This window comes from Podarcis erhardii, assembly GCF_964252035.2.
Source record: "Podarcis erhardii genome assembly, chromosome: 4".
NCBI classification, from domain to species: domain Eukaryota; kingdom Metazoa; phylum Chordata; class Lepidosauria; order Squamata; family Lacertidae; genus Podarcis; species Podarcis erhardii.
This window is the reverse complement of record NC_138508.1, coordinates 55,487,967-55,511,866: the sequence shown is the minus strand read 5'-3', so window position 1 is coordinate 55,511,866 and position 23,900 is coordinate 55,487,967. Positions and strand designations below refer to the sequence as shown.

The 23,900-nt window shown below is 38.4% G+C and overlaps 1 protein-coding gene across 2 annotated transcripts in view; it reads left to right on the top strand.

Moving 5' to 3' along the window:
• Positions 1-3,626: 3,626 nt before the first annotated feature.
• HLCS (holocarboxylase synthetase) overlaps positions 3,627-23,900 on the top strand; it is an 89,924-nt gene continuing 69,650 nt past the window's right edge. For both annotated transcript variants that reach the window (XM_081859875.1, XM_081859876.1), the window contains exons 1-5: positions 3,627-3,966; positions 6,668-6,820; positions 7,183-7,345; positions 9,249-10,210; positions 11,017-11,199. In XM_081859875.1, the coding sequence (XP_081716001.1) occupies positions 3,685-3,966; positions 6,668-6,820; positions 7,183-7,345; positions 9,249-10,210; positions 11,017-11,199 (1,743 nt within the window). In that variant the 5' untranslated portion in view covers positions 3,627-3,684. The remainder of the gene's footprint in view (positions 3,967-6,667; positions 6,821-7,182; positions 7,346-9,248; positions 10,211-11,016; positions 11,200-23,900) is intronic.

Genomic DNA, 23,900 nt, shown 5'->3' with positions numbered 1-23,900 from the left:
CGCAAAGCAATTTTGTGCAATTGTCCTCTCGCTGGAAAGTAAAATCTGCAGAAGCTGGTAGGGTCTAAAAATCAGAACTTGTTTTCTGATCAGCATGCTCCTCAAGTTCTCAATAAGAGGCTATCCTGCATTAACTCTACAGATATCTCTGTAAACTAGATCCTTTAAATTTACGTGAAACACCTGTGTACTACAGTGTTGAAAAAGCCGAAGATAATCTCTCAGCTCTAAAGCTATCAATTAGTGCTGCTTTAGGGGGAAACTGCACAAGATCCTACTCTGATTTCCTGTGTCACATCAACAGATACCAACGTTGATGGCGATATATATATATATATACACACACACACACACACACACACACACACACACCCTAACCCTAACCTTATTTTGTTTGGCAAAACTGCAATACTTGTGCCAATGTAAACCACTTAAGAACAACAAAGATCCTTGATCCCTTTGTTTCCTAAATTATGCCCTTATCCAAGCAACCCTAACTTATCCACTGTTTTGTTTAAACTGACTTTGATGCATTTTACTGATGATAGAAAAATACTGCTCCCTTTCCCTTATGGGGTATCTAAGAGCCCGTATAGAGTCCTTAAGTACCATAGGTTCTCTGTCGGTAGGAGAGAATAACACAGGCCCATCAGAGAATATTGAGAAGCAAAGCAGCTAGTAAGCATGGTCTTTATTAAACTGTTGCAACAGGGTCCCCCACGCAGGGAGGGAGGAGAAGAAACCAGGACATTGGTGTGCAAGCTCTGATACTGTATAGACTTTTGAGATTGCCTACTATCCTGTAGCTCAAGACCACCCCCCAAAACATCATACATACATCACAGAAAGAGGTGGTCCCCAGCAGATATTTGAAAGTGTTGCTTCTATCCTGTCTGCCAGGATACCTGATAATTGCCTTTTCTGGGTAGCCTAGCCATTCCTTTGAGATGGTAAATACTTCGTTCCTGAATCTCTTACACAAGGGTAGACAATCACCTTCTCAATCCGGCCCGCGGACAGGCCAGGAATCAGCGTGTTTTTAGATGAGTAGAATGTGTCCTTTTATTTAAAATGCATCTCTGGATTGTTTGTAGAGCCTGCCTGGTGTTTTTACATGAGTAGAATGTGTGCTTTTATTTAAAATGCATCTCTGGGTTATTTGTGGGGCATAGGAATTCGTTCCTTTTAAAAAAATAGTCCAGCCCACCACATGGTCTGAGGGACGCCTGAAAAAGGTTGCTGACCCCTGCTCCTAAGCATATTGAGAGTGTGCTCAGCTTAACAGATAACTTGCTAGACTGTATTTACAGGGAGGTATAAGCCTCTACAGTCCAAAGACAATTGGAAAGCTTTTCCTATTTCCTTCCTCCTTGCAGAGAAATATTTGAAGTCAATTTGGGAGAGTAAAATTCAGGATTGTTCTCCTGTACTATTTCAGACCATAGCTGTCAACTTTCAGATTTGAAAATAAGGGATCAGCAGCCTTGAAAATAAGGGATCAGCAGCCTCACCTGTCCCGGGGACAATCTATGGGATATCTAACAATCCGGGATAGCAGTGGGAAGCAGCAGGAAACAGCGCTGGAATAAGGGAATTTCCCACAAAAAAGGGAAGGTTGACAGCTATGTTTCAGACACATGGTTTATATATACTTATATATGTGTTTGTCTTGTACATTTGTGAACATTTATTATATATATATAAGACCTTAAAATTCCTATAACATTTTCAAGTTACAAAAAAGAAGATTCTGGCTAAATATCAGGAGGAATTTTTTCACAGAAAGAGTTGTTCAACAGTGGAACGATTTTCCATCCTTGGAGGTTTTTAAGCAGAGGTTGTATGCACTGGCAGAGGAAGAGGAGTGCGGGGGGGGGGGACACACCGCCCCCTGCAGCATGATCCCAGTGGGGTGCCATCACAGCTGCCCCGCAGGTGGTGTGCCACACCCCCAGGACGCACACCAGCCCTGCCCCCGCCCCAGGCTGGAGCATGAAGCTCCGCCACTGGTTGGATGGCCATCTGTCATGGATGCTTTAGTTGTGATTCCTGCATTGCAGGGGGTTGGACTAGATTACATTTTGGATCTCTTCCAAAACTATGATTCTTTCCACATTTACTTGGAAATAAGTTAAACTGAATTCATTTGGCCTCTCAAATACTGTGTATTGGACATTTCCCAGGGATAAGTCAACCTATTAATTGCAAGCAAGTATTTATGTGTGTATAGTTGTAGGCACTGCTTCCAGCAAGGGAATGCTATCTGTGCTTGGAGATAGGTAATCTATCTCGCTTGCTTAAAGCTTAGTTGGATTGCTACCAAAGAACTTTGTGCAGATAAAAAGACAGTGTGATAAATAGACATGCGCAAAAAGCTTCTGTGCTTTCAGTTTCCCTTGCTTTAAATAGATTTACCGAAAGTGGTTCAGCTTATTGGAAGCAAAATAGTTAGGTTTCGATTTATGAGCATGAACGGATGCTGGTTTTCCCCAGCACCAACCCCCCCCCCAAAAAAACCACCCCAGAAATCCGTTTTTGGCAGCTTTCCTGTCCAATGAGGAGCAGGAAAAGCCAACAGAGGATTTATAATTTGTCCTAATCTTAGATAGACGGGCAGCATTGAGGAGGCAGGAGGGAAGCGAACACTTCACCAAAGGTAAGCCCTGGAATTTTCATAAGCAGGCAGAAATCCCCCTGCGGTCGGTCCCCACCCCCAATATTGGATGTTCATTTTCAAAATATTGAAAAACAAAAATGGTTTTTAGCTGGGAATAGCAATAACTTAATGCTGCAATGTTTTAATTTTTAAAATGTTGCTCCAGAACATCCCTCCAGTGTTTTGGATACTAAGGGATCAGTTCCAATAAATTCTACACAATAAGGTGGTCTGCATAACCTTCAACTATTATAGAACTGCTTGCGAGTCAAGCCTCTTTTTTATCAGAGGAATTTACATCTTCGAAGCGATGTATGCTTAGAAATTGTCACAAGGAAAAGGCTAGTGTCTCATTCCAAGCAACTGGGTCGTGATTTTATACTTTATGGAACATTTCCATCCTCCTTCGAAAAGGTTTTGTTTGTGCAACCACGGATTGACTGCCTCCCCTACGGCCCGATCCAATGCGGATTGGCGCGCTCAGAAGCCAAATTTTTCATAGAACCGATCGGAGACAGAATCGTGGGCAGCGCGCACGTGTACGTGATTCTAGATACATGAAAACAGAGCAGGGAGTAAGATCAAATGCGGATACGGAACCAGGAAATGAAGGACGAAAATGCGAACTTTTATATAAAATAAAGTATTTTTAAAAATAATAATAAATTAAAATGCATCCTCCCCTCCCCATCCAAGGGCAGTCTAGCCTTCTCTGAATTCTGCCACAGACATAGCACAAAGAAGCAGCAAGAGGTTAGAGAAGCTACAGCGCGGGTATATGGCGCTTCCGGGTTTTTTGCGCCTATTCGTGCCTGGAACCAACACAAGAGAGGGGAGGGGTGGAGACCTCCGGACCAATCAGCAGTCCTGTTATCTTCGCGTGAGGAGGGCGGGACAGCCAATCAGGGCGGCGGCGGCGGCTGCTTCCCCCGCCCCTCCCCGCTCCCTCTCCGCAGCCGCTGAGGTACGGGTGGGGGCGGGCGCGTCGGTTGGCGGTTGGAGCCCCTCAGGCGCGTCGCCCGCGCGCCATGCTGATCACGCTCTGCTACTTGTACTTCTGGGCGCGCTGGGGGGCCTCTTCGGCGGGGCTCATCCGCCGCACGGTGCGCAGGCTGTACCGGACCCGCTGCTCCTTCACCTTCTCTACCTCCTCCTCTTCCTCCAGCCCCAGCTGCCCTCGCCAAACTCCGCAGCCCCGGCAAGCTGCCCACCATCCGCTTCGCAAGCAGGGGCCCCGGCGCCCCCCGGAGGAGGAGGAGAGAGTCTGCCTGAGGGTGGGGGACAAGGTGTTCTTCACTGACGAAACCCAGGTGTGAGGCGGGAAGGGAGGAGGAGGCGCGGCCCGTGGCGCGCCCGTTTGCCAGGTGTACATAAAATAGATGGGCAGCGGGTGGTCCTCCAGTTGGAGGACACCCCAACCCCCCTCAGCCCCGACCAGTTTGGCCAGTAGTCGGGGATGATGGGAACTGGGGTCCAGTCAGGTACGGAGGACCACAGGCTTCCCACCCCTGATGTATAGGATGGGGGTAGGGAGATTATATATCTCAACACAAGTGTAGGATATTTGGACGGGGGAGGGAGTTATTATTATCATGTTTATGTCCCACCTTTTTTTCCAAGACACTGTCCCACCTTTTTTTCCAAGCAGTGGCTCAAGGTGGCTTACAGATGAATTAGAAACCGCTTTAAAAAAAAAAAAAAAGTATATTGTAATACTCTGGGGTTTCTGGTCCTTTGACAGCTGGAGGGTAGGCAGAAATTAACAAGTGCAACTTTCCTTAGATTGGGGAGGGTGCAACAATATGGTGGCACAGTAGTTTTGTTCAGATATGTTATAGCATATAGTTTATAGCTTGAAAGGCCCCCAAACTTGCAAACAAGAACATTGCAGTTTAAAAGCCACTCCTTAGAAAGCAGCTGTTTCTAAAGAGAAAAAGCAGGTACCGGTAACTAAGATTAGATATAGCAGCAGTAAGTTAATTGAAGATTACAGGTGATAATAGGTGAAAGCTCTGGAAAGCCTATTTTCACCCGGTGCCTGAATAGTAAGAATAATCAAAAGCACGTTTGAGAAAGGAAAAGCATGCTTTAAAAATTTCTAACCTGTAAAAAGTACAGGAAGGCTTTGGATGTTAAGTAGTGTTATTTATTTACATACCCCCCCCCCCCCGCAGCCACATTTAATGGAGATGTGATTACTCCCAATTGTTTGGTGCATGTACCAGTGAAACGCATGCAGTGGCAAAATCATGCTTGTTTGTGCATGTGTGTGTTAATTATGTGTTAATACAGGCTGCTTTGTGTATATAATTTAGAAAGTGTAATGTGTGACATGACCCTAAATATTTTGGTAGGATGAAAGATGTAAACTCTAGGACAATGTTAACTACAACACTGAGGGAGGAATTCAGCATTGCAGTGTTTCAAATATTTTGGTGTAAGCATTTCTGCTTGCCTGACATAATTATTCCCCCTCTTCTCCCCTTGCCTGTTGCTCCAGGTGTTCTCCTGAGCCCACAAGCTAGTTGGTGAGGGAAGCCCTGTTGTGCTAGTGGAAGACCTGAATATAGCTAAAAACATGTGCAAATAAAAATATGCATTACAAATCATTAAAACACAGATACATATATTCTGAAGCTTAAACTTTCTGTTATCAGATTGAAAAAGTTTGGGTAAGTAAAATTGCATTCAACTGACATCTGAAAGCTGCAGGTAGAGCTCCACCCATATTAAGGATTGAGTGGCTCTTATTGGAAGATGAGCTTCTGTAGATGTTTGGTTCCTTAAATCATTTAGCACTGATTCATTTAATCAATGTCCTTAGTGCACAAGTGGCCAGTGCAAAACTTCAGTGTTACACGAAATCCCATATTCCTGTCCAAGTTAGTAACCTGGCAGCCTCATTTTGCACAAGCTGCAGCTTTTGGACTGTTTTTAAGGACAGTCCCATGTGAGGGTATTATGCTTCATCAACAAAGTTTGCTCTGCATTGTTATGCTGGCATGATATAATAGCAACAGTGGTTTTTCATCTGGAGCAGAAGTCATTGTGCCTCATGTTGGAACAGTGGCTGATAGGATTGCACATTTAACTGTACATTGTGAAATTAAGCAAAACATCCCTTGCGGTCAGCACTCATGTCCTTTAAAAATGTGAAATATTTTAAAAACAAACATATAATAAGATGAAATCTGTTAGCCTGATGTTTGGATACAACAATTCATTTATTGCGTATGATCGATCTGAGAGCTAAAATCAAACAAGCAGAAATTTAGTGTATGTAAAAGCGGGTGTAAAATTGAAGAGTTAGGTAAAACATTTAGGTTGCTATCTTAAGTATATTTAGATAGGCAAAAAGCTGCATACAGTATACGTGAACTTCTACCACTGCAACTCAATTTGTGAACTATTTTGTTTGACGTATTTTTTGTAATCTCGCTAATTCTTTGAAACATTATTTTAGTTTCGTAACATGTAAAGCAGCCCCTTGGTGGCTATTATGTCACACTCTGATCTTTAGACAGTCATAAAGTACAAGAGAGTGCAGTCCCAACACTCCTTATTGGAATTGCTAGTGTTAAGATATGACTAATTTCCACTCTCAGTTGCCAGTGGCATGCATATAGGGTTTTCATGATAGAGACTAACACTTTAACTAACAAAGAAGTAGATTACCTTCCTATACATGTTGGAGCTTAAGGTGTTGTAAGATACCATCAAAGGTGTGGGATTCCAAAAATGTATATGGTATGGCACACCAAGTATAGGAGAGGATTCTCTTTAGCCGCTGGTTGGCAACAATGAGAACACGTTGCTGGACTAGATGGGCCTTTGGTCTGATCAAGCAGGGCTCTTTTGTTTCAGTTGGATCCAGATATAGAGCAAAGTGTAGTGAAGTTAGTCTTAACTGTTGTGTTTTCCTGAAATTACATATCAGAGCTCAATTTGGGGAGGAAGAGGTAAGCTTCCCAAAATGTTGTTAAGCATCTCTTTTTCCCCTCTCTTTTCCAGTCTGTTGATGATTTAAACAAATGGACGTTGCTTATTGTATCGCCTTTTCATTATTTGGATAAAATATTGGAAACAGAACGTATCACATTTCTAACTGAAAGTATTTCCATTCAAGCAGGCGGTTCTCAGGCTGTAAATTGCTCAACAGAAAAGGTCTGTATGGTCTGTAATGGTTTTGGTTTTATTTTATTTTTCATAAGATTTTATTAAAGCTTTTTTATAATACAATAAGATAAAATAACTTAATCTAGATAAAAACACAAATAGAGAAATAAAGAGAAAAGAAAACTCAGTCTTCTCTCTTTGGTTCTGATTGCCTCATAGAGAACTTGCACCTTTGCTAAGCTGAAATCCTTCCAAAGCATCCTGCTTTGCCACAGGATTCAGAATTTGTCAGAAACCAGTGCAAGCTCCTAAATTTCTGTATTCCTAGGCAAAATGCACAACTATGGATATGAATGCTACATAATTTTTTAAAAAATAATCTGGGAAATATGTCATGATTTTTTCTTCAGATTGTGAAGTGGTCAGACTATTGTTCACCTTTGGCCTTCAGACCTGGCGAACCTTACATATTATTTGCTGAAACAAGCATAGAGAACTTCAGTAGCCTTGGGATAGCATTCATGGAAAATAGACTCCAAATGGATAATGGAATGAAGCCTCAAAAAATTGTGTGTAAGTATCTTTATAATTAATGTGTTCCATTGCAGTGGCCCACAAAGCGACTTGGACCAACATAAGTTAATTGATATTCTGTGCAAGAAAACGTGTAGGGTCCATCCTTCTGTCTGTTAATTGTAGTTCCATTATTTATATCATTTACTAGGTGCATATTTTGTGAATTTAAGGCCCAGTCTTAATATTGCTAGGTCAAGATTATGTGCTGTCAACTTCAACACAACATACTTATGACAAACAACCCATTTCTACACTTTGCACTGAATTCAGTGCTTGGGGTTGGGACTTTTTATACATCCAATACATTACATATTGAAACAATAATCAATCAATAATGACTGGCCACTGTGTAGATGGGTGTCATAAATAGCAGAGATTGATACATCTGGAGAGAAGTAGAGGGCTAGATGTCATAGACAATCATACACCACACCATAAAACGCTTTCCTCAACTTTGATGACATCAACTCCCACTCTCAGAAACTAGAAGTAATTTACTCTAGGGAACAGGGCAGTTATGTATGAACAGTAGTGCTCACTATAAGGGGGGGGGACCTGTAACTCTGCATTGGTATAGCCAGTGGTTGGGGATGATGGAAGCTGTAGTTTGACAGTATCTGGAGAGCCACAAGTTCTAATGGTGTTCTTGTTCTAAGGGTGCAGTTTTATATTTTGAACTTGCCCAAAATGTTGGGCCATCGTTGAGTTAATTTATTATTATTAGCATTAGCATTATGAATTGTGTGTTAAAACATGGAACTTTGCTTGAGCACCTTTCCTATGAAATAGTTATTGTTCACACCATTCTTATAAACATTTAATTTTTAATCTCTCAATTCAGTTATTTTGTTGATTGGGTAAGCTAATGACTGACAAGCATAAATCTAATTTTTATCCTGGAGTGTCTCTGAAGTGTAAAAAAAGTTATAAATACTTAACCATTGCAAAGTATCCTCCAGATACTGGAGAATTTAGAAGTTCAGGTCCTCCTGGTGATGTCTATAATTGTACGTTATTTAATAATGCAAAATCTAGTAACTGCTTTGGAATGCAAACTTTTCCTTTAAAAATGTTGTTTTTTTAAGCATGCTTGGTTGGAGATGCATTGAAACTAGTGATTTCAATGCACCAGTAGTTGTGCAAGGTCTTCTACATTAATAGTAAGTGAACACAATGGACACAGATAGCAAATAGGAAAGTGCATTGGTATTTTGAGATGGGAAGGGATGACATTGTCATCCAGACTGCCATGCTGATGAGAACTGTATCCATAATTTGTGCATCTGCATCCAGTCAGCACCACTTTTTTTCTTGTACTTTGTAAGCAAATTTCTTAATTCAGAACCTACACAGATGAATATGAGAATATAACCACTGTCCATACACAGTTGTGTGCTGAGCTGACCTGGTTGCTTATTCCTTCTGAAGGTCAGGCCACTGAAGTGTTCTTAGTTGGATATCCAAATATGAGACTCCAGAATTAACACATGCCAATCTTGACCTTTGCCACATGTTTTGGTTCACTTAATTGCTTAGCCGTACTTGTCCTCAGTCTAACTGTTGGGCGTTTTTCTTTTGTGTATGCCTACAATAGCTTATTGGTATAGGGTTTAAGTAAGACAGGCACTTTTTGTTAGGGCAAATGATGACTTTAGTCACCAACAGCTTAATCTGAAGATGTGCTTTGCAGGCACATAATTTTTTATCAACAGCTGCTCCCTTGCATCATCATGATAACATAATGTTATATTGCATTGCAAACATGCTGGTAGTAAAATGGAGACTTGTCATCACAATTATTTAAGATTAGAACCCCAGTTTAAGCTTATATTAAAGGCAGCATTATTCAACATTGCCATTATTATGCATTCTGTTTAATAACTTACTTTAAATATGTCAGCTGTTCACTTACAGAAATCAGCACTGGAAGAGTTAGAACAACTGGCTCCAAATACCCAAAAAGAGGGAAACACTAATAAGATGCCACTTGGTGAACTGACTCAAGGGTCTACTTTTGAGACTGATGCTAAACCAGAAGAGGAAGCTCTTGATTGTGCAGCAGGTGGCGATCAAGAAATGCAGAGATCAGCATGTAAATTGCAGAAAGTAAATGAACATCCTGAACAACTTGAGCAAATATCTGAAAAGGAAACGGGAACTGGTGAACATCACCACCTTCATCTTTCCAGCTGTCATGAGTGCTTGGAACTGGAGAATAGCACAATTGAGTCAGTTAAGTTTGCCTCTGCAGAAAACATTCCAGATCTTCCTGATGATTATAGTGGCAATTCCGAAGATGTTAGTGATAATCTGGCAGGAAACCTGAAAAGGGTAAACCTTACTGGGAAGCCTCCTAATATTTTAATTTACATTGGTTCTGACCCTGGAAAAGTGAAGTTTAAGGAAATAAAATCACTCATCATGGAATGTGTAGATGTTAATGCTTATACAGTCTACCAGTTGTTAGAGAATCAAGTTATGAGCGTTCCATGGCTTGACAATGCATTGCTGTTGATTGTTGCTGCATCACACCCCATTTCAGATGATGTGTCCAAACAATTTCTTACTTTTATGTCAAAAGGTGGGAAGATTTTGGGACTTGCTTCTTCTTTCACTTTTGGTGGAATACAGCTAAAAAGTAAAGATGAACTGATGGGCAAAATACAGGACTTCGTGTTTTCAACAGCAAAGAGCAAAGAGGTTAGACTAAATATTCTAGCTAGTGGGAAAGTTTTCGAGAGAGAAACTACAGAAGAATTAAGCCCCATGAAGCTACTAGGTTACTTGGAGAGTCCAGATAAAGATATGGTGATTGTCCATCTACCCTATGGAAATGGTGGTGGAGAAGCCATTCTTTGTCAGGTATGGTAGACATAAGTTTTGTTTGCAAATGTTTTTCTCAATGTTTTCTTAAAGAATCCTGCTTTCAGGAAAATGACAGATTTGTAGGCAGATAGATTTTCCAAGAACATGTCTGTAAGTCTGCACTATAGCATTTCCACTGTTCCTTCTCTAGTAATAAAATTCCATATTATAGCCTCTTCATAAAAGGCAGTATCACCCAGTTCCAACATTCAGATTAAGTGATCTAGCATTTAAATTAATTTAAATTCTAGGCTGTTGGAAAAAATATTTTTGGGGCTATTTTTAAACAAGATCAACAGTGATCTTAGCAAGTAAATATTCATTGTCACTGTAGTACCATTTCTGCTTTCTGTATTGTATTAATGTGTAGTTGCTATAAAAAACAACCCAAGTAGCTGGTGATTGAAGATTATCAGGGTGCATCAGTGTAGTTGATTATGCAGCTCAATGTGGTGCCTTCCATAGTTCCAGTTACAGATAGGTAGCCGTGTTGGTCTGCCATGGTCAAAACAAAATAAAAAAATTCCTTCCAGTAGCACCTTAAAGACCAACTGAGTTAGTTCTAGGTATGAGCTTTCGTGTGCATGCACACTTCTTCAGATACACTTCAGATACTGTGTATCTGAAGAAGTGTGCATGCACACGAAAGCTCATACCTAGAACTAACTCAGTTGGTCTTTAAGGTGCTACTGGAAGGAATTTTTTTATTTTGTTTTGATTATGCAGTTAATGTAGTAATCCTGGGTTTTTTAAAGTGACTTTTAATACATTTGAAGGGTAATATGTCTGCCTTGTATTCACAGGCACATTTGGAAGTGAATGTCAAGGGTTTGTCTACTCAAACAAAGGATGACTTCAATTTGCTCAAAATGAGCAATGCCAAAAGATATGATGTTCTTACCGAAATCCTGACGCTACTTCATTTGAGCTGTGATTTAAGTGAAGTTCCCCAATTAACTCCTATTTACTTGCTCTCATCTGATAAGGTGAGCCTTATTTAATTGTATTCAATTTAAAGGCAACATTCAAAATGCCCAGTTGCTCACTTTACTGTGGTTTCTTTCATACAATATTTTATTACTGGACAACAATATGTCCTTGACTGCGTTCATAACTGGGCATAATAAAGAACTTAAGTCTTGTGGAATAATTTTGCGAGCTATAGAAACCAGTGTTCCTTTTAACAGGCAGAAGTTAGTGAACAAAAATACATAAAAAATAAAAGAGAGAGAAGGCTTGCAAGTATATTACGACTGAAGTTTTAGTGAACTGGAGGGCTTCTAAAGCAGATCTCAAGGTTTAGGGAAGAAACACATTCGGCATGAGAAACAGGTTGGAGTTCACCATATTCAAGATCAACTCAAGAGTCTACTTTATCAAATTCAACTTATATCTGAAGTGAATTCTATGTTGTGAACGCTTCATCCCATAATAAATTTGTTAGCCTTTAAAGTGCTACATGACTGCTTTTTGTTACAATAGACTAACACAGCTATACCTTTTTTGGAGTGGGGTCCTTGATGCCTTTTACTTCTGTGTGTTGTGGAAGTGTATATCCACAGTTTACAAGTTTTATTTTTCTGTTGACTGAGTTTCTTGCATTTTTATGGAATATGATTTTATATAATCTGAAATGCTTTTCCTGATTGCTAAGCTAAGATTGAATCATTACATCTACACATTTTGAAATGTCTGAATAACATGACAGTAATTTAGATGTGATTATGAAATTTTAGTCCATCATTCACTTGGTTTCAGTAAATCATGAATACAGTAGACAGTAACATCAAATATATACTGATAATAGCATTAAAACAATGCTTTAATATGTTGAATATGTGCTTATATGTGTCCATACAGTAACCTATATATAACTTATTTCCTTAGGTTATTGTATGTTTCCTGATGATCCTTCCTGTGATCAAATCATAAGTATCTAAAATGAGGGAATGGTACTATCAGACTGACAGTATGCCTTTGCAGTTAGCTTGGTGCAATAGTAGAGGGGGTGCTCCTTAGGCCAACTTAATGAAATTAATTCGGATTCTGGTAAAACTTGTTCCTTTGCATCTATCTCTTGGAAAGCTTTTTAAAATTATTTATATCCAGCCATACTGTCTTTCTGACTTGTAATTCAATCACATTTTGGAAATTAATGCTTGTTTAATATAGGTATTTATTTTCAATGTAAATAGAGTTTCAGTTGAACTTGAGAAGGTTTTTAATCTTTAAAGGCAGTGTAAAATATTTAAATGACTGAATAAATTATTCGGGACATACTGTGTACAAATCTAAACTAGCTCATTTCAGTGTCTGCTTATACAGTTTTCTAGCACTTTTAACATTTATTATTGGTTTTGGGGAAAGAAACATTATGCCTCTGAATGCCAGTTGCTGGAAATCACAAGTATGAAGAGTGCTCTTGCACTCATATTCCGCTTGTGTGCTCCCCATTGACATCTAGTTGTTACTGGGTTAGGTCAGCCTTTGGCCTAAGTCTAATATGACAACATTTCTTCTCTTGCCACAAGATGGCACTTCTGAGCTGCTTTAGAGCTTAGGTTTGTCTTGTTGAAATAGTGAATTTAATAAAAGTGGTTATGTTTGCCTTAGTGAGCCACTGGGTTTTAGGACTTAAACCTAAAGATTGGACTTAAAAACCAATTTTAAGCAACTCAGGGAATTCAGAAGATATGTTGCAGCAAATTGCACTGAAAATAATATTTACATTTTAAAAATTCTTGATCCTGGGTTCACTTTTCATTGCATAACTTACACAGGAATAGACCTATAGCATAGGTATTCTAGGAGATTATAACCTGCGCAGTAATAAAACAATGTTCCCTAAATTTCAACTATTATTATTATTTACAGTCCACAGTTGGGCAATATATAGGGACCAACGCAAGTGTCATGAATGCATAGCAAGCTTTCAACTTGTCCATAATTCTTCATCAAGCAAGATTCTACACAAAACAGGGGGTAAGGGGAACGAGGAAAAATAAAGAATGAAAAATTAATTTGATGTTGTAACCGTGGAGTCGGTTTGTAGAGTCAGTTCTAATATGGAAATTATAGGCTGAATAATTTCTACTCAGTGCTACATAGATCATCTTACACAGTTAGGATTCTGGGATACAGAAGCAGTGGCTGCTCCAGATTTCTGAGAAATTAAAGTTTGACTTGTAACAGATTTGTCTAGATTCTTATAGAACACACAGGTTGTTGGGTAGACAGAAGTAAGGATAAACACTAGCAATTTCAGTTGATGTGCTAGGTAAAAATAGTCAGTTGTTCTATATAAATGCCAATTGCAACCAAATTATACAGTAGCACCTAGTGGTTGAAGGGGATGGTAATCTCCACATGTCAAGGTCCATTGTCAGGTAGTAGAAATTCATCTTTGTCTTGTAGATTTCCCCCTGAATGGCTAGGTTACTATTTTCCATCTTCTTTCTGCACACAAAAGTGCCTGGGGAGAAAATATCCCAAGAAATCAACTGAATTTTGTTTAGTGTGCTTCCCCCTCCTTTTTTTGTCCAAAGTGCAATATGTTGAAGTAAAAATGTTCCATGGGTTTTTCAAAATGAAATTTTAACCTGGGAAGCAGACATCAGTGATGGTTTAGGGATTTTACTACCCCCAATATATGTTAGATTTCTGCTTGAAAAAGTAAACTGTCTCCAAAGCTGCTTGTGTAATTTTTTATGTTTCAGTTCATAAATACACACTGGTTGCTTCTATTCTGGATGTCTTCCATTAAAAATTGCTCCCTCCTGTCTTCTGCTACCTCTTTGCCCCTGAAGATGTTGTTTACTACAAACAGCACATTGAGGGGAAAATAGCAGTTAGGTCAATTTCAGGAGAAAAGTGGTGTGAGGCTGCAGTCTGGATCATAGAATCATAGAATTGTAGAGTTGGAAGGGACCGCAAGGGTCATCTAGTCCAACCCCCTGCAATGCAGAAATATTTTGCCCAACATGGGCAAAATTGATTTTCAAATAGCTTTGTTATTTTTTCAAGTACGTACATATCATTGTTTTTTCTGTCAAGGGTAGACCTGCAAAACTCATTGTACTTCATATATTGTTCAACCTTTTTCTTATATTATCCCATTTTTATTTTACTGTAAATAAAATGCAACAGGATTTTTTTTAGTTTAGTTTAATGCATAAAAAGTTTGCACACCAAAAAGAGTAAAGTATATTTTAAAGGTTTTTTTTTTGTTTTGTTTTGTTTTGGTAAATTATTGAAAATACATCAATTGGACATGTCAGCCACATCATTTTGGCATGTTCAGTCCTCATTGGAATGCTTAATAATGTTCGTACTTCAGGAAATAATTAGGAATTCTTTAACCAGCACTTAAAGAATTGAGATATTTGTACAGTCATACCTCAGGTTGAAGTAGCTTCGGGATGAATATTTTCGGGTTGCGCTCCGCGGCGACCCGGAAGTAATGGAGCGTGTTACTTCTGGGTTTCGCCGCATGCGCACACGCTCAAAATGACGTAACGCGCATGCGCAGAAGCAGCAAAACACAATCGCGTCTTATGTTTACTTCGGGATGTCAAGAGGGCTCTGGAACGGATCCCGTTTGTATCCAGAGGTACCACTGTATAATATACAAGTGGGAGCCTGAAACACAATGTTGCAGTATGGAAGGCTACTTTTTGTGGTTCCAGTCAATCCATTCCATTGTCTCATGGTCTAGTTTCCTTAGGTGCCCAATATTTTCATCTTCATTCTTTTAAAAAAATTGTTCCCTCTTAAATTTGTTTTTTTCTAATCTTCTTCAGGGACTATCACCTGTCTTTTATAATGCTCTCATATTTTCCCCAGCCTCAGAAATAGTTTGCTACTACTGTTTCTGTCAAAGACCTACCACAGTTGTAAGCCTTAGGTCTGATTTTAAATTTTACATGCCTTTCAAGTCCGGTGTCTCTCAACATAGCTGTCAACTTTTCCCCTTTCTTGCAAGGAATCCTATTCGGAATAAGGGAATTTCCCTTTAAAAAAGGGAAACGTTGACAGCTATGCTCTCAACATTCTGATATCCCTGCAATCACTTTTTGTTCCTTGCATGTTCAGAAATATTACAACCTTCTCCCCCTACTTCAGATCTTCTAAGTTTGTTTGGAATGTGGTGAAGGGAAGAAGACTCAGGAAAGTCAAATTGCTTTGCTTGCATAATTTTTGATGAATCCATTGTCAAATGACAACCTGAATTACTGATCATGCTTTTTACCCACCCCTTTGGGTAAGGAGACTGAGCAGACTGCAGAATCAATATTGTCTTGTTCCTAGTTCCCCATATTCGTCTCCTTGGGTCTGTGCAAAACCCTCAGTGGTTGTTCATCCTCAGACTATCCTAATTATTCACGGGTAGTCCAAGTCTCTCCCCCCCCATGCCCAGTTTTAGTCTCCTCTCCCCTTCTTTTAGGATATTTTACACATCCCTCTTTAAAATACATGTTTACTGTCTGTTCCTGAGCTCCACCTTGTCACAACTAACTCACTTTTGCTCTCACATATCCACTTTATTGATAAGGAGGCTGAGGCTTCTGAGTCATTTAACTGATTTATTTTATTTAAAATTAGTTGTCCCTCTTATGCAAACTGAAAAAATGCTCTTGTTAGCAAAAATCATAATACAGCTGAATAGCGGGAGATTCAGGACAGATTAAAAGTACTTCACACTATGCATTGTTAAACTGTGGAATTCCCTGTCACAAACTGTGGTGGTGGCCAGCTTGGTTTTAGGATTAAATACGTCATGATTATGGCTTTAAGTTACTCCCAAGATCAAAGGCAGCATGCCTCTGAATACCAGTTGCTGGGGAACAACAGAGGGAGAGGTCTATTGCCCTCACGTCTAGCTTGTGAGCTTCCCTTTGGCATCTGATGGGGAGGAAAGATGCTGGACTAGCTAGGCCTTTGCTCTCATTTAGCTACTTTTCTTATGTTCTCGATAGTGTGCTGTTATAGTAGTAATAGCAACATTTTGCTCAAAGTGCTTCATTTACTTGATCTGTATTCTGATTCTGTAAAACAGCTTAATATTAGTGATTTATGCAAGACTTCTAACAAATCTTTATGTCTGAAATATTCTATATCACCTGTTATCAGACATTACATTTTCTTCATTGAAAAGTCTGGCCCATGTTGGTGTCTATTGTTACATTTTTGTGGCAATCCTCTATGCACTGTTGTTCTGCCTCCTGAATTGTGCTTCACTATGTTTAAATTTTTAACTTGAGGCAATGGTTCTAGCTTTCTTTTATGGAAAAAAAGGAAAGGACTGATTATGATAACTCTTTTCTGTAGTAAAACCCATTCATTGTCTTCATTATGTATGTATTCCTGTAACAAAATCAGCATCAATGCATTCTTTGTGTCTTATTTTTAGAAGGCTTTTTGTTTTGGTGAGAGAGTGCTGTTATTGAATTGTGTTTTGACCTATTTTTTCATTCATGTTACAAACTAAAGACTGGAAATGTGAAATGTAAGGGTGACAATTTGACCACATTCTGAGACTTGAATATGTTCACAAGTTGCAAAGCCCTTAATTCAGATTTGTCCCCAGCATTGTGGACCATATGTTCACAGCACGTTCCATAGTTGGCGCTGGAAACATTCTGCATGTTCTCTGTCTCCATGAAAAGTTGTGGGAATCCACTAATGCAAAGTTCTCATGTTTATTGACTGCAAAGGTTGTGTGGGAAGGGCTATAACTTTGTCTTGAACAAATTTACCTCAAAATAAGCCCTCCTGAGTACAGTTTGACTTAAAGGTAAGTGTGCTCTGAATCTCACTTTAAGCCACATCATTCTATCCCCCACCCTGCACTTACTGACTTACAGTATTCTTATATTGCCATAATGTAGAGACTCAAAACAACATCTGAAGTCTGGCAACAGATTGCTTTTTTAATACATGATACCTGAACCATCTGCACTTAGAGTAATTAAAGAAAGTGACTGTTTTGGATTCAGTTTCAACCTTAGAAAATGTCACAGAAAATATCCTTTTGAGTCTCAGAGTTATAGGGGATTGGTGTGAAGCAGGTGGGTGGTTTTAAATATATAGACTCTGTGTCTTATAAAGTATACTCTGGAGAAACTTTTCAATTTGGCAGTAGTTTACTTAACTATGACATCAGCTGCAAAGATCTGGCAAAAAATGGAGCATTTCCAAACCTGCAAATGTTTTTTTTACCCCTTTAGTGCGGTTTCTAGCTAATGCACATAAGAGACCTGGATGTGTGTCGAAGGTGGCATCTTCCTCAGTGTTATGAAATACTGTCACATTAAGATTGTTAGTTCATTGTCATATAATCTGATAGTCAAATAAAACCTCTGGATCCTTCTAGCTAAGTACGAGAATGTTTGTATTTTGCTTTAGTAAAGAAAGCAGATGGCAAAATCTTACTATGGTTAACAATATTAGCAAAAATTAAAGTTGAACTTCAAGTGATAGGCAGAAACTTTTACTTTTGATGCCTTACCTATATTGCTGAATGTATGATGAATTGTTTGACTCAACATTTAAGAAAACAATGGCTACCAGTGCTAAGACACCACTGAAGTCTGAAATAAATGCCATCAATCTTTTGAAGGTGAGCATTAAAATATTTTGTATATGTTTCTTCACAAGCTAAGGAAATTGTGGATGTGCAGATAAACTAACATAACATGTTGCTGCTAGGAAGGCATCAGGAATTAAAATGAGTAACACCTACAGTTCTAAGATTAAGGCAAACATTGAATTATTGAATCAGTTTTCTAATTGTGCACAATTAGAAAACCAGAGGTACAAGTAGGTATATCTATTTTAATTGCCAGGTCTTACCATTATGAGCATTCTTGTGATTACTTTTTTACTTTTCAGTGTATTATCCCAGAATGGGTATGAAAAATACTAAGATATGTATAAAATACATCAATTAGTACATTAACCTAATCCAGGCAGGGAAAGATTCTGCTTAATGCTTCAGATTGCTTTGTGTCATAGCTGCTTAGCACTTTACCTTTTTAGTCACTGAAGGTACAATGCAGTGCGGATCCAGAAAGACAGGGGCATCCAACTTATTTCTAAGATTTATATATTGCTTTTTATTACCAACATTTTGTGGGAGGGATTCAAGTGCATACTGGAAATTTAGGTATGTACAATTAAAAATAGGAAAGACACTTAAAAGTGTGGGTTGAACAAATGGTTAATGGGAGGATGTGTGAACACACTGCAAGTAAATCAGGATGAATGCTCACTGTTTTATAACTGCCCAATAAACAAATCAGAACAAATACTCACTAAAGACCAGATGCAGTCTACTCACCATGTAAGCTTTGTGTAAGCAAATGCTGGGCAGATGCTGAATAAACAGGAGGAGACCAGAACAATTAGTAATCCTAATTAAAATAAAGTAATAAATCACAAGTAGACAAGCCTCAAGTTTTCATTTAAAAGGAAAACAGTAGAAGAATAAGCAAGTTTCCAAAAGCACAACAGAGAAGCAAAATCAAAACTTTGTTTTTCCCTATCCAGCAGGTGCATCTGTCTTGCTTGCCCATCAACATCCCCAGATATCAGTGTAGGGACATAATGTTTTAGTAGCTTGTATACAGGTCCATGTCATAGTGCTGATTACAAGGTTTTTTCATTCCAGAGTGATTCAAAATTCAACTATGATTGAAATAGTTTATAGAGCATGTAATTGTGCCTAGCATGTTGTAGTGGTGGCAGCAAAAAAAGCCTACTGTGTTGCCACCATTGCATCCTCAAGTTGCAATGGAACACTTCTTGGGGTGGTGAAAACTTTAGGCCCAGGAACATCAGTCCATCCCTACTCACAGAAGTCTATTGTGACACATTTGCCATGTGCTCTAAGAGCAATAGCACTCATTTCTGCTCCAGCCTTGATGCCACAGTTGATATAGGTCTGGTGTAGGTTTCAATCCCTTGCTGTGGGCAGGATTTAACCCCTGCTCATCAGCTGATAGTGCAGGTTGAATGCTGCTTTGGATGGCTTTGTGCTGCTATTCACTTCTGGGCATGCATTCAACCAATGCAGGAGTTAAACCCTGCCCTTGACCCATCAGCTAACATCATGAGTGATGTCAGCTAATGGGTAGGTGAGTATGATTTGGGGGAAACGGCTTTGCAGGCCAACTTGGACTGCCTGGTGAGCCAAGGTTGACCTGTGAGCCCTGCTTTATAAGAAAACATAACTTCCTAAAAACTGCCTCATTTGTGACCTGAGGTTGCTTTTTGATTGTGGTTAGCATATCTGTTCAGGGTTACCAGCAGAAGAAAGATTAACTTTTAAAAGCAGCAAGAGGAAAGAGGAAAGTTAATGGATAAAGTGGATCGTTAGCACATAATTCAAACCTTAAGCATGTACTTCAGAGCTACTTTAAATGTTACATACATTTGCGGAAAATATATTGGATATTGAAATACTGTTTTTATGCTTGTTTATGTTGTTGAAAAAGCATAGCAGCAAGTTTTATTGCTTAGCCATAGTCTTTTACAATTCTTGATGAAAACTTAGCAGATGCATCTTGCAAATAAACCATAAATAGCAAAAGGTTAATATAATCAGGAAAATTCCACTATAAAAAGTAAACAAAAATAAGACCATCAACAAATGAATAAGGTGTAGAATTTAAAAAAACCACAAATTTAAACACATATTAAATTTTGATATGTATTTTTTAAAATTCCAACTACTGTATTGAAAGAATCTGCTCTCACGTGTTTGCTGCTATTTTGTCAGAACCACGGTTGATCAAAAGTAAATCAATATATTGAACTATAAGTCTTAAAATGATTAACATCCTAGGAACTAAAGGAACCAAGATGAACTCTTTGTTTGACTTCCTGCATATAAATCAAACATTAAAAGTAGAATAAATAATCATGAATAGTTTTTTTTAAAACTACTAAAATAGCTGAATTCAAAACAGTTTCAATTCACACTAACCTTGAACTGGAAACTTATTTGTACAAAAACATGCGGAAATCTCCAGCAGGCCAGATTCTCAGACTGGGCAAAAAGAAAACCTCAGTCTTTATCCCTTTCCAAACTGCTAAGCAAACTAAATAAACAGTCAGTCCTTGGCCTCTGTACTTAGCATTGAATTCAAATAATTGTTCTTCCCCTGCCACCTCCACCACAAGCAGCCATATAGCCTTCAGGATGTTCTGCAGCAGACTGCTTATTAAGGTTCTCATAAGGTTGAGGTGGGGTAGGGAGAACAGCTACTGCAGCAGCTCTCTCCTTCCTTGGAAGTTTTTAAATAGAAGTTGTATGACCATCTGTCATGAATGCTTTAGCTGACATTCCTGCATTGCAGGAGGTTGGACTAGATGACCCTTGGGGTCCCTTCCAACTCTTAAGATTTATGATTCTATACTCTCATACAAAAAGCCCTGAAAGGCTAAACAAGAACAATAGGTGACAGATTGCATTATGTGGTATGCACAACTGTCACATAATTACCGGTAAGTGCAGATTGCTTGAACACCTGTCATTCTGCTTACACCCATAGATATGTATGTTTTGAGTAATCCACTTCATCTTAGAATTTCTTATAAAGAATATTGCTTTATTATTAGTGCTATTTAGACTAATCTACCTTTCATTGTTCATTATTCTGAGGAATTACACTGCTAATTCCTGATATAATGAAATAATGGAATTTATGCTTTAGCTGAAAACATAAGGTAATTTAATTTATGACTTAAGTGAAAAATAAATGCTATATAAAAATTCCTGCTGTTCTTTAAAAGTTGTGGCTGATACCAAACATTAAAACAGTTCTGTTGCATCTTCTGCTTGGCGCATTATTGAAGTTTGTTTTAAGAAAATACCATAAGATGCTTTGCAACCCAAATCCTATAATGGAAACATTTTTAAAGTGCAAATTTAAAAATATATTGCTATGGTGAAATGTTCCAAGACAACCTATAGACTATGATGTCATTAAAATTGCTGCAGTAAAGAATTCAGTATACATGGCTTTTGTCAATGACTGATAGCTTTTTCAGTACTGTGAAATGCTATTATATTTTGCTGGAATAGCTGTGGCAAACTTAATCCTATATGGTGGCAAGTCTGCAGTTTTTATGACTGAAAGAGACATCACTAACAGACTAGCGAAATGTTTTAATCTTCTAAAAGGTCTAAAAACATTGGTTACATTCTGTTTATTGTGACTACTTGGTAAAAATAATTTATTTCTGAAATACTGAAAGGAAATCAGCAATTGCTTTCATATTAAACTACTGCTCATTCACATACAGGAGGTTTTTTTCCAGTAGACTTTTGGGCATTTCTGACATGAACATGGTACTCTATGTGAGAGAGTGTTTTCTTATGCATGAACGGTATTAATTTTTTATATTGTATGTTTTCAGCTTAGGATGATGTTTAGCCTTTGACCTAACCACTTTCTTACAATAAACAGTTTGTTGATGAGAGCAGCTGCTAAGAAGATTGCTTCCAGACTGTTCTCACAGCACTGAGTGAGAGAAAAAGTAAAGCAGAGTGCACCTTACAAAGGGCAGGCATTGCAAAATTATATTCACTGTGCTTGCATTATATTATATCAACATCTCTATATTTATGCATTGAAATACTCGATAGCAGAGTGTACAACAGCATAGTTGTGTGTCTTCAAAAATAAGCTACTGAAAAAATACTTATATTTGCAATGATTCTGGAGTAGAACTTGGATGCAGTGGTAGCTGGGAAGTTGGTAGAGATTTTCTTCTAAATTATGAAATTGTTCCAATTAGTACATGAGGGTGTAGTTGGAGAGATTCCTTGATGCCTGGAGTTTGGGTCTTCTTGGTTTGGAAAAAATGTGAACAAGTGGGGACATGATAGAGGTGCATAAAACCATGCATGTATGGAGAATGGCATACTTCCTCTCTCATACTGTACAGTATAATTTGCTTCAACATATTATGGTGATTGCTAGGGATGTACAAACTTCCCACCATTTTTTCTCACATAGATGCACATTCTTCTAGTATTTTTTCATTCTGCAATGAGTTTATTTTACCCAAGTCTTTCTTCCGGTGTGTCATGTGCAAATAAATTATTTTCAAATACATTGGAATACATATACCATGGAGTACAATAGACATGCCTCATCCATCAACATATTTGCAAATCAAAACCTTCCACATGTGTTTCCCTTCAAAGCTAATGAGTTTCCAGAGAGGTAGTCTTTTGTAGCAAAGCAAGCAGTCTTGTGGCGTGTTAAAGATGAAAGTTAATGAAGTTGCTAATCGCCCATCACAAAACTATATGTAGCTGCAATTTTGACCATGTCTACTCAGTATGTCCAATTAAATTTAATGGGCCTTACTCCTAGGTAAGTGAGATTATGTTTGCAGCCTATCTCAGTAAGCTTGAGAGGATTGAAGCTCATGTCACTCACTTAACAACATAGAAGTGTTTTTTATTAGAACATTTATTTCTTAACTGTGTATTTAATACAGCAAATGGTCATGCATTTGCATGTGCTAAAATAGTGTTGAAGCTAATTTATGTTTTAAATTGTTTATAGTAAATTTTTTTGTGTGCCAATGTATTCCTGCTATGTGAAGAAGAATAATGATTTTTTTCAGTTGATATTTGACTGGGAGTAGGGCAAAAATATTTTAAGATTTGAAAATAATGATTAAGAGGGTGGATGGTAAAAAATGAGCAGTCAAATCCAGATGGTTCTTCCCACATTGACAAAGAAGTTTGGACTTTAACTGAGGGCACAGATAAAGTATACAGCTAATAAAAGAGATCACTTCTTTCCATGTGAAAAGAATAATAATGACTAATGCAGGGGTCAACAGCCCAATGTCCACAGGTACCATGATGCCCGTGAAGGCTTCCAGCGGTGCACCAATCAAGCAGACCCAGACTATGAGCTTTAATTTTAAAAATCAAGTCTCTAGCCCAAGTTATGGGGGGAAATGTGCAGGTACCATCTAAGAGATTTATATGAAATGTGAGTGAATACCTTGTATGTTTTTCCTGGTAATGCAGGATGCTTTGTGTTGTTATTAAATGGCAACAGCACCTGTTGGGTTTTTGTGTGTGTGTGTGTGTGTATGTGAGAGAAAGAGAGTGCGCCAAAGAGCACACCATATTCAGGAGTAGCAAACCGTAGCTGACTTCTCATGATAAGCATATGGTTGTTGGTGGGGGTCTAATTTTGTGTATTGCCATGCCTCTCTATAGCAGCCATTTTGTGACTGACACTCTCAGCAATCTTTCAAAACTTGCTCACAATCCAAAAAAGTTGGCCACCCTTGGAAAAATGTACTCTGTTGCATTTTAAAATCCACAGGAGAACATGGATTAAGACTGCAGTCTTAAATCCACTTACCTGGGAATTATTTCTGAGTGGTCATGGCCAGGATTGCAGCCTTAGTGCATATAGGCTGTTTCCCAGCAACAAGCAGCAACTTATACAAAGTCAACTAATAATAATAATAATAACAACAACTATTATTTTTTATTTATTTATTTATTTATTTATTTATTCCCCACCCACTCTGGGCAGCTTCCAACAAAATATTAAAATACAGTAATGCATCAAACATTAAAAGCTTCCCTAAACAGGGCTGCCTTCAGATGTCTTCTAAAAGTCTGGTAGTTGTTGTTCTCTTTGAC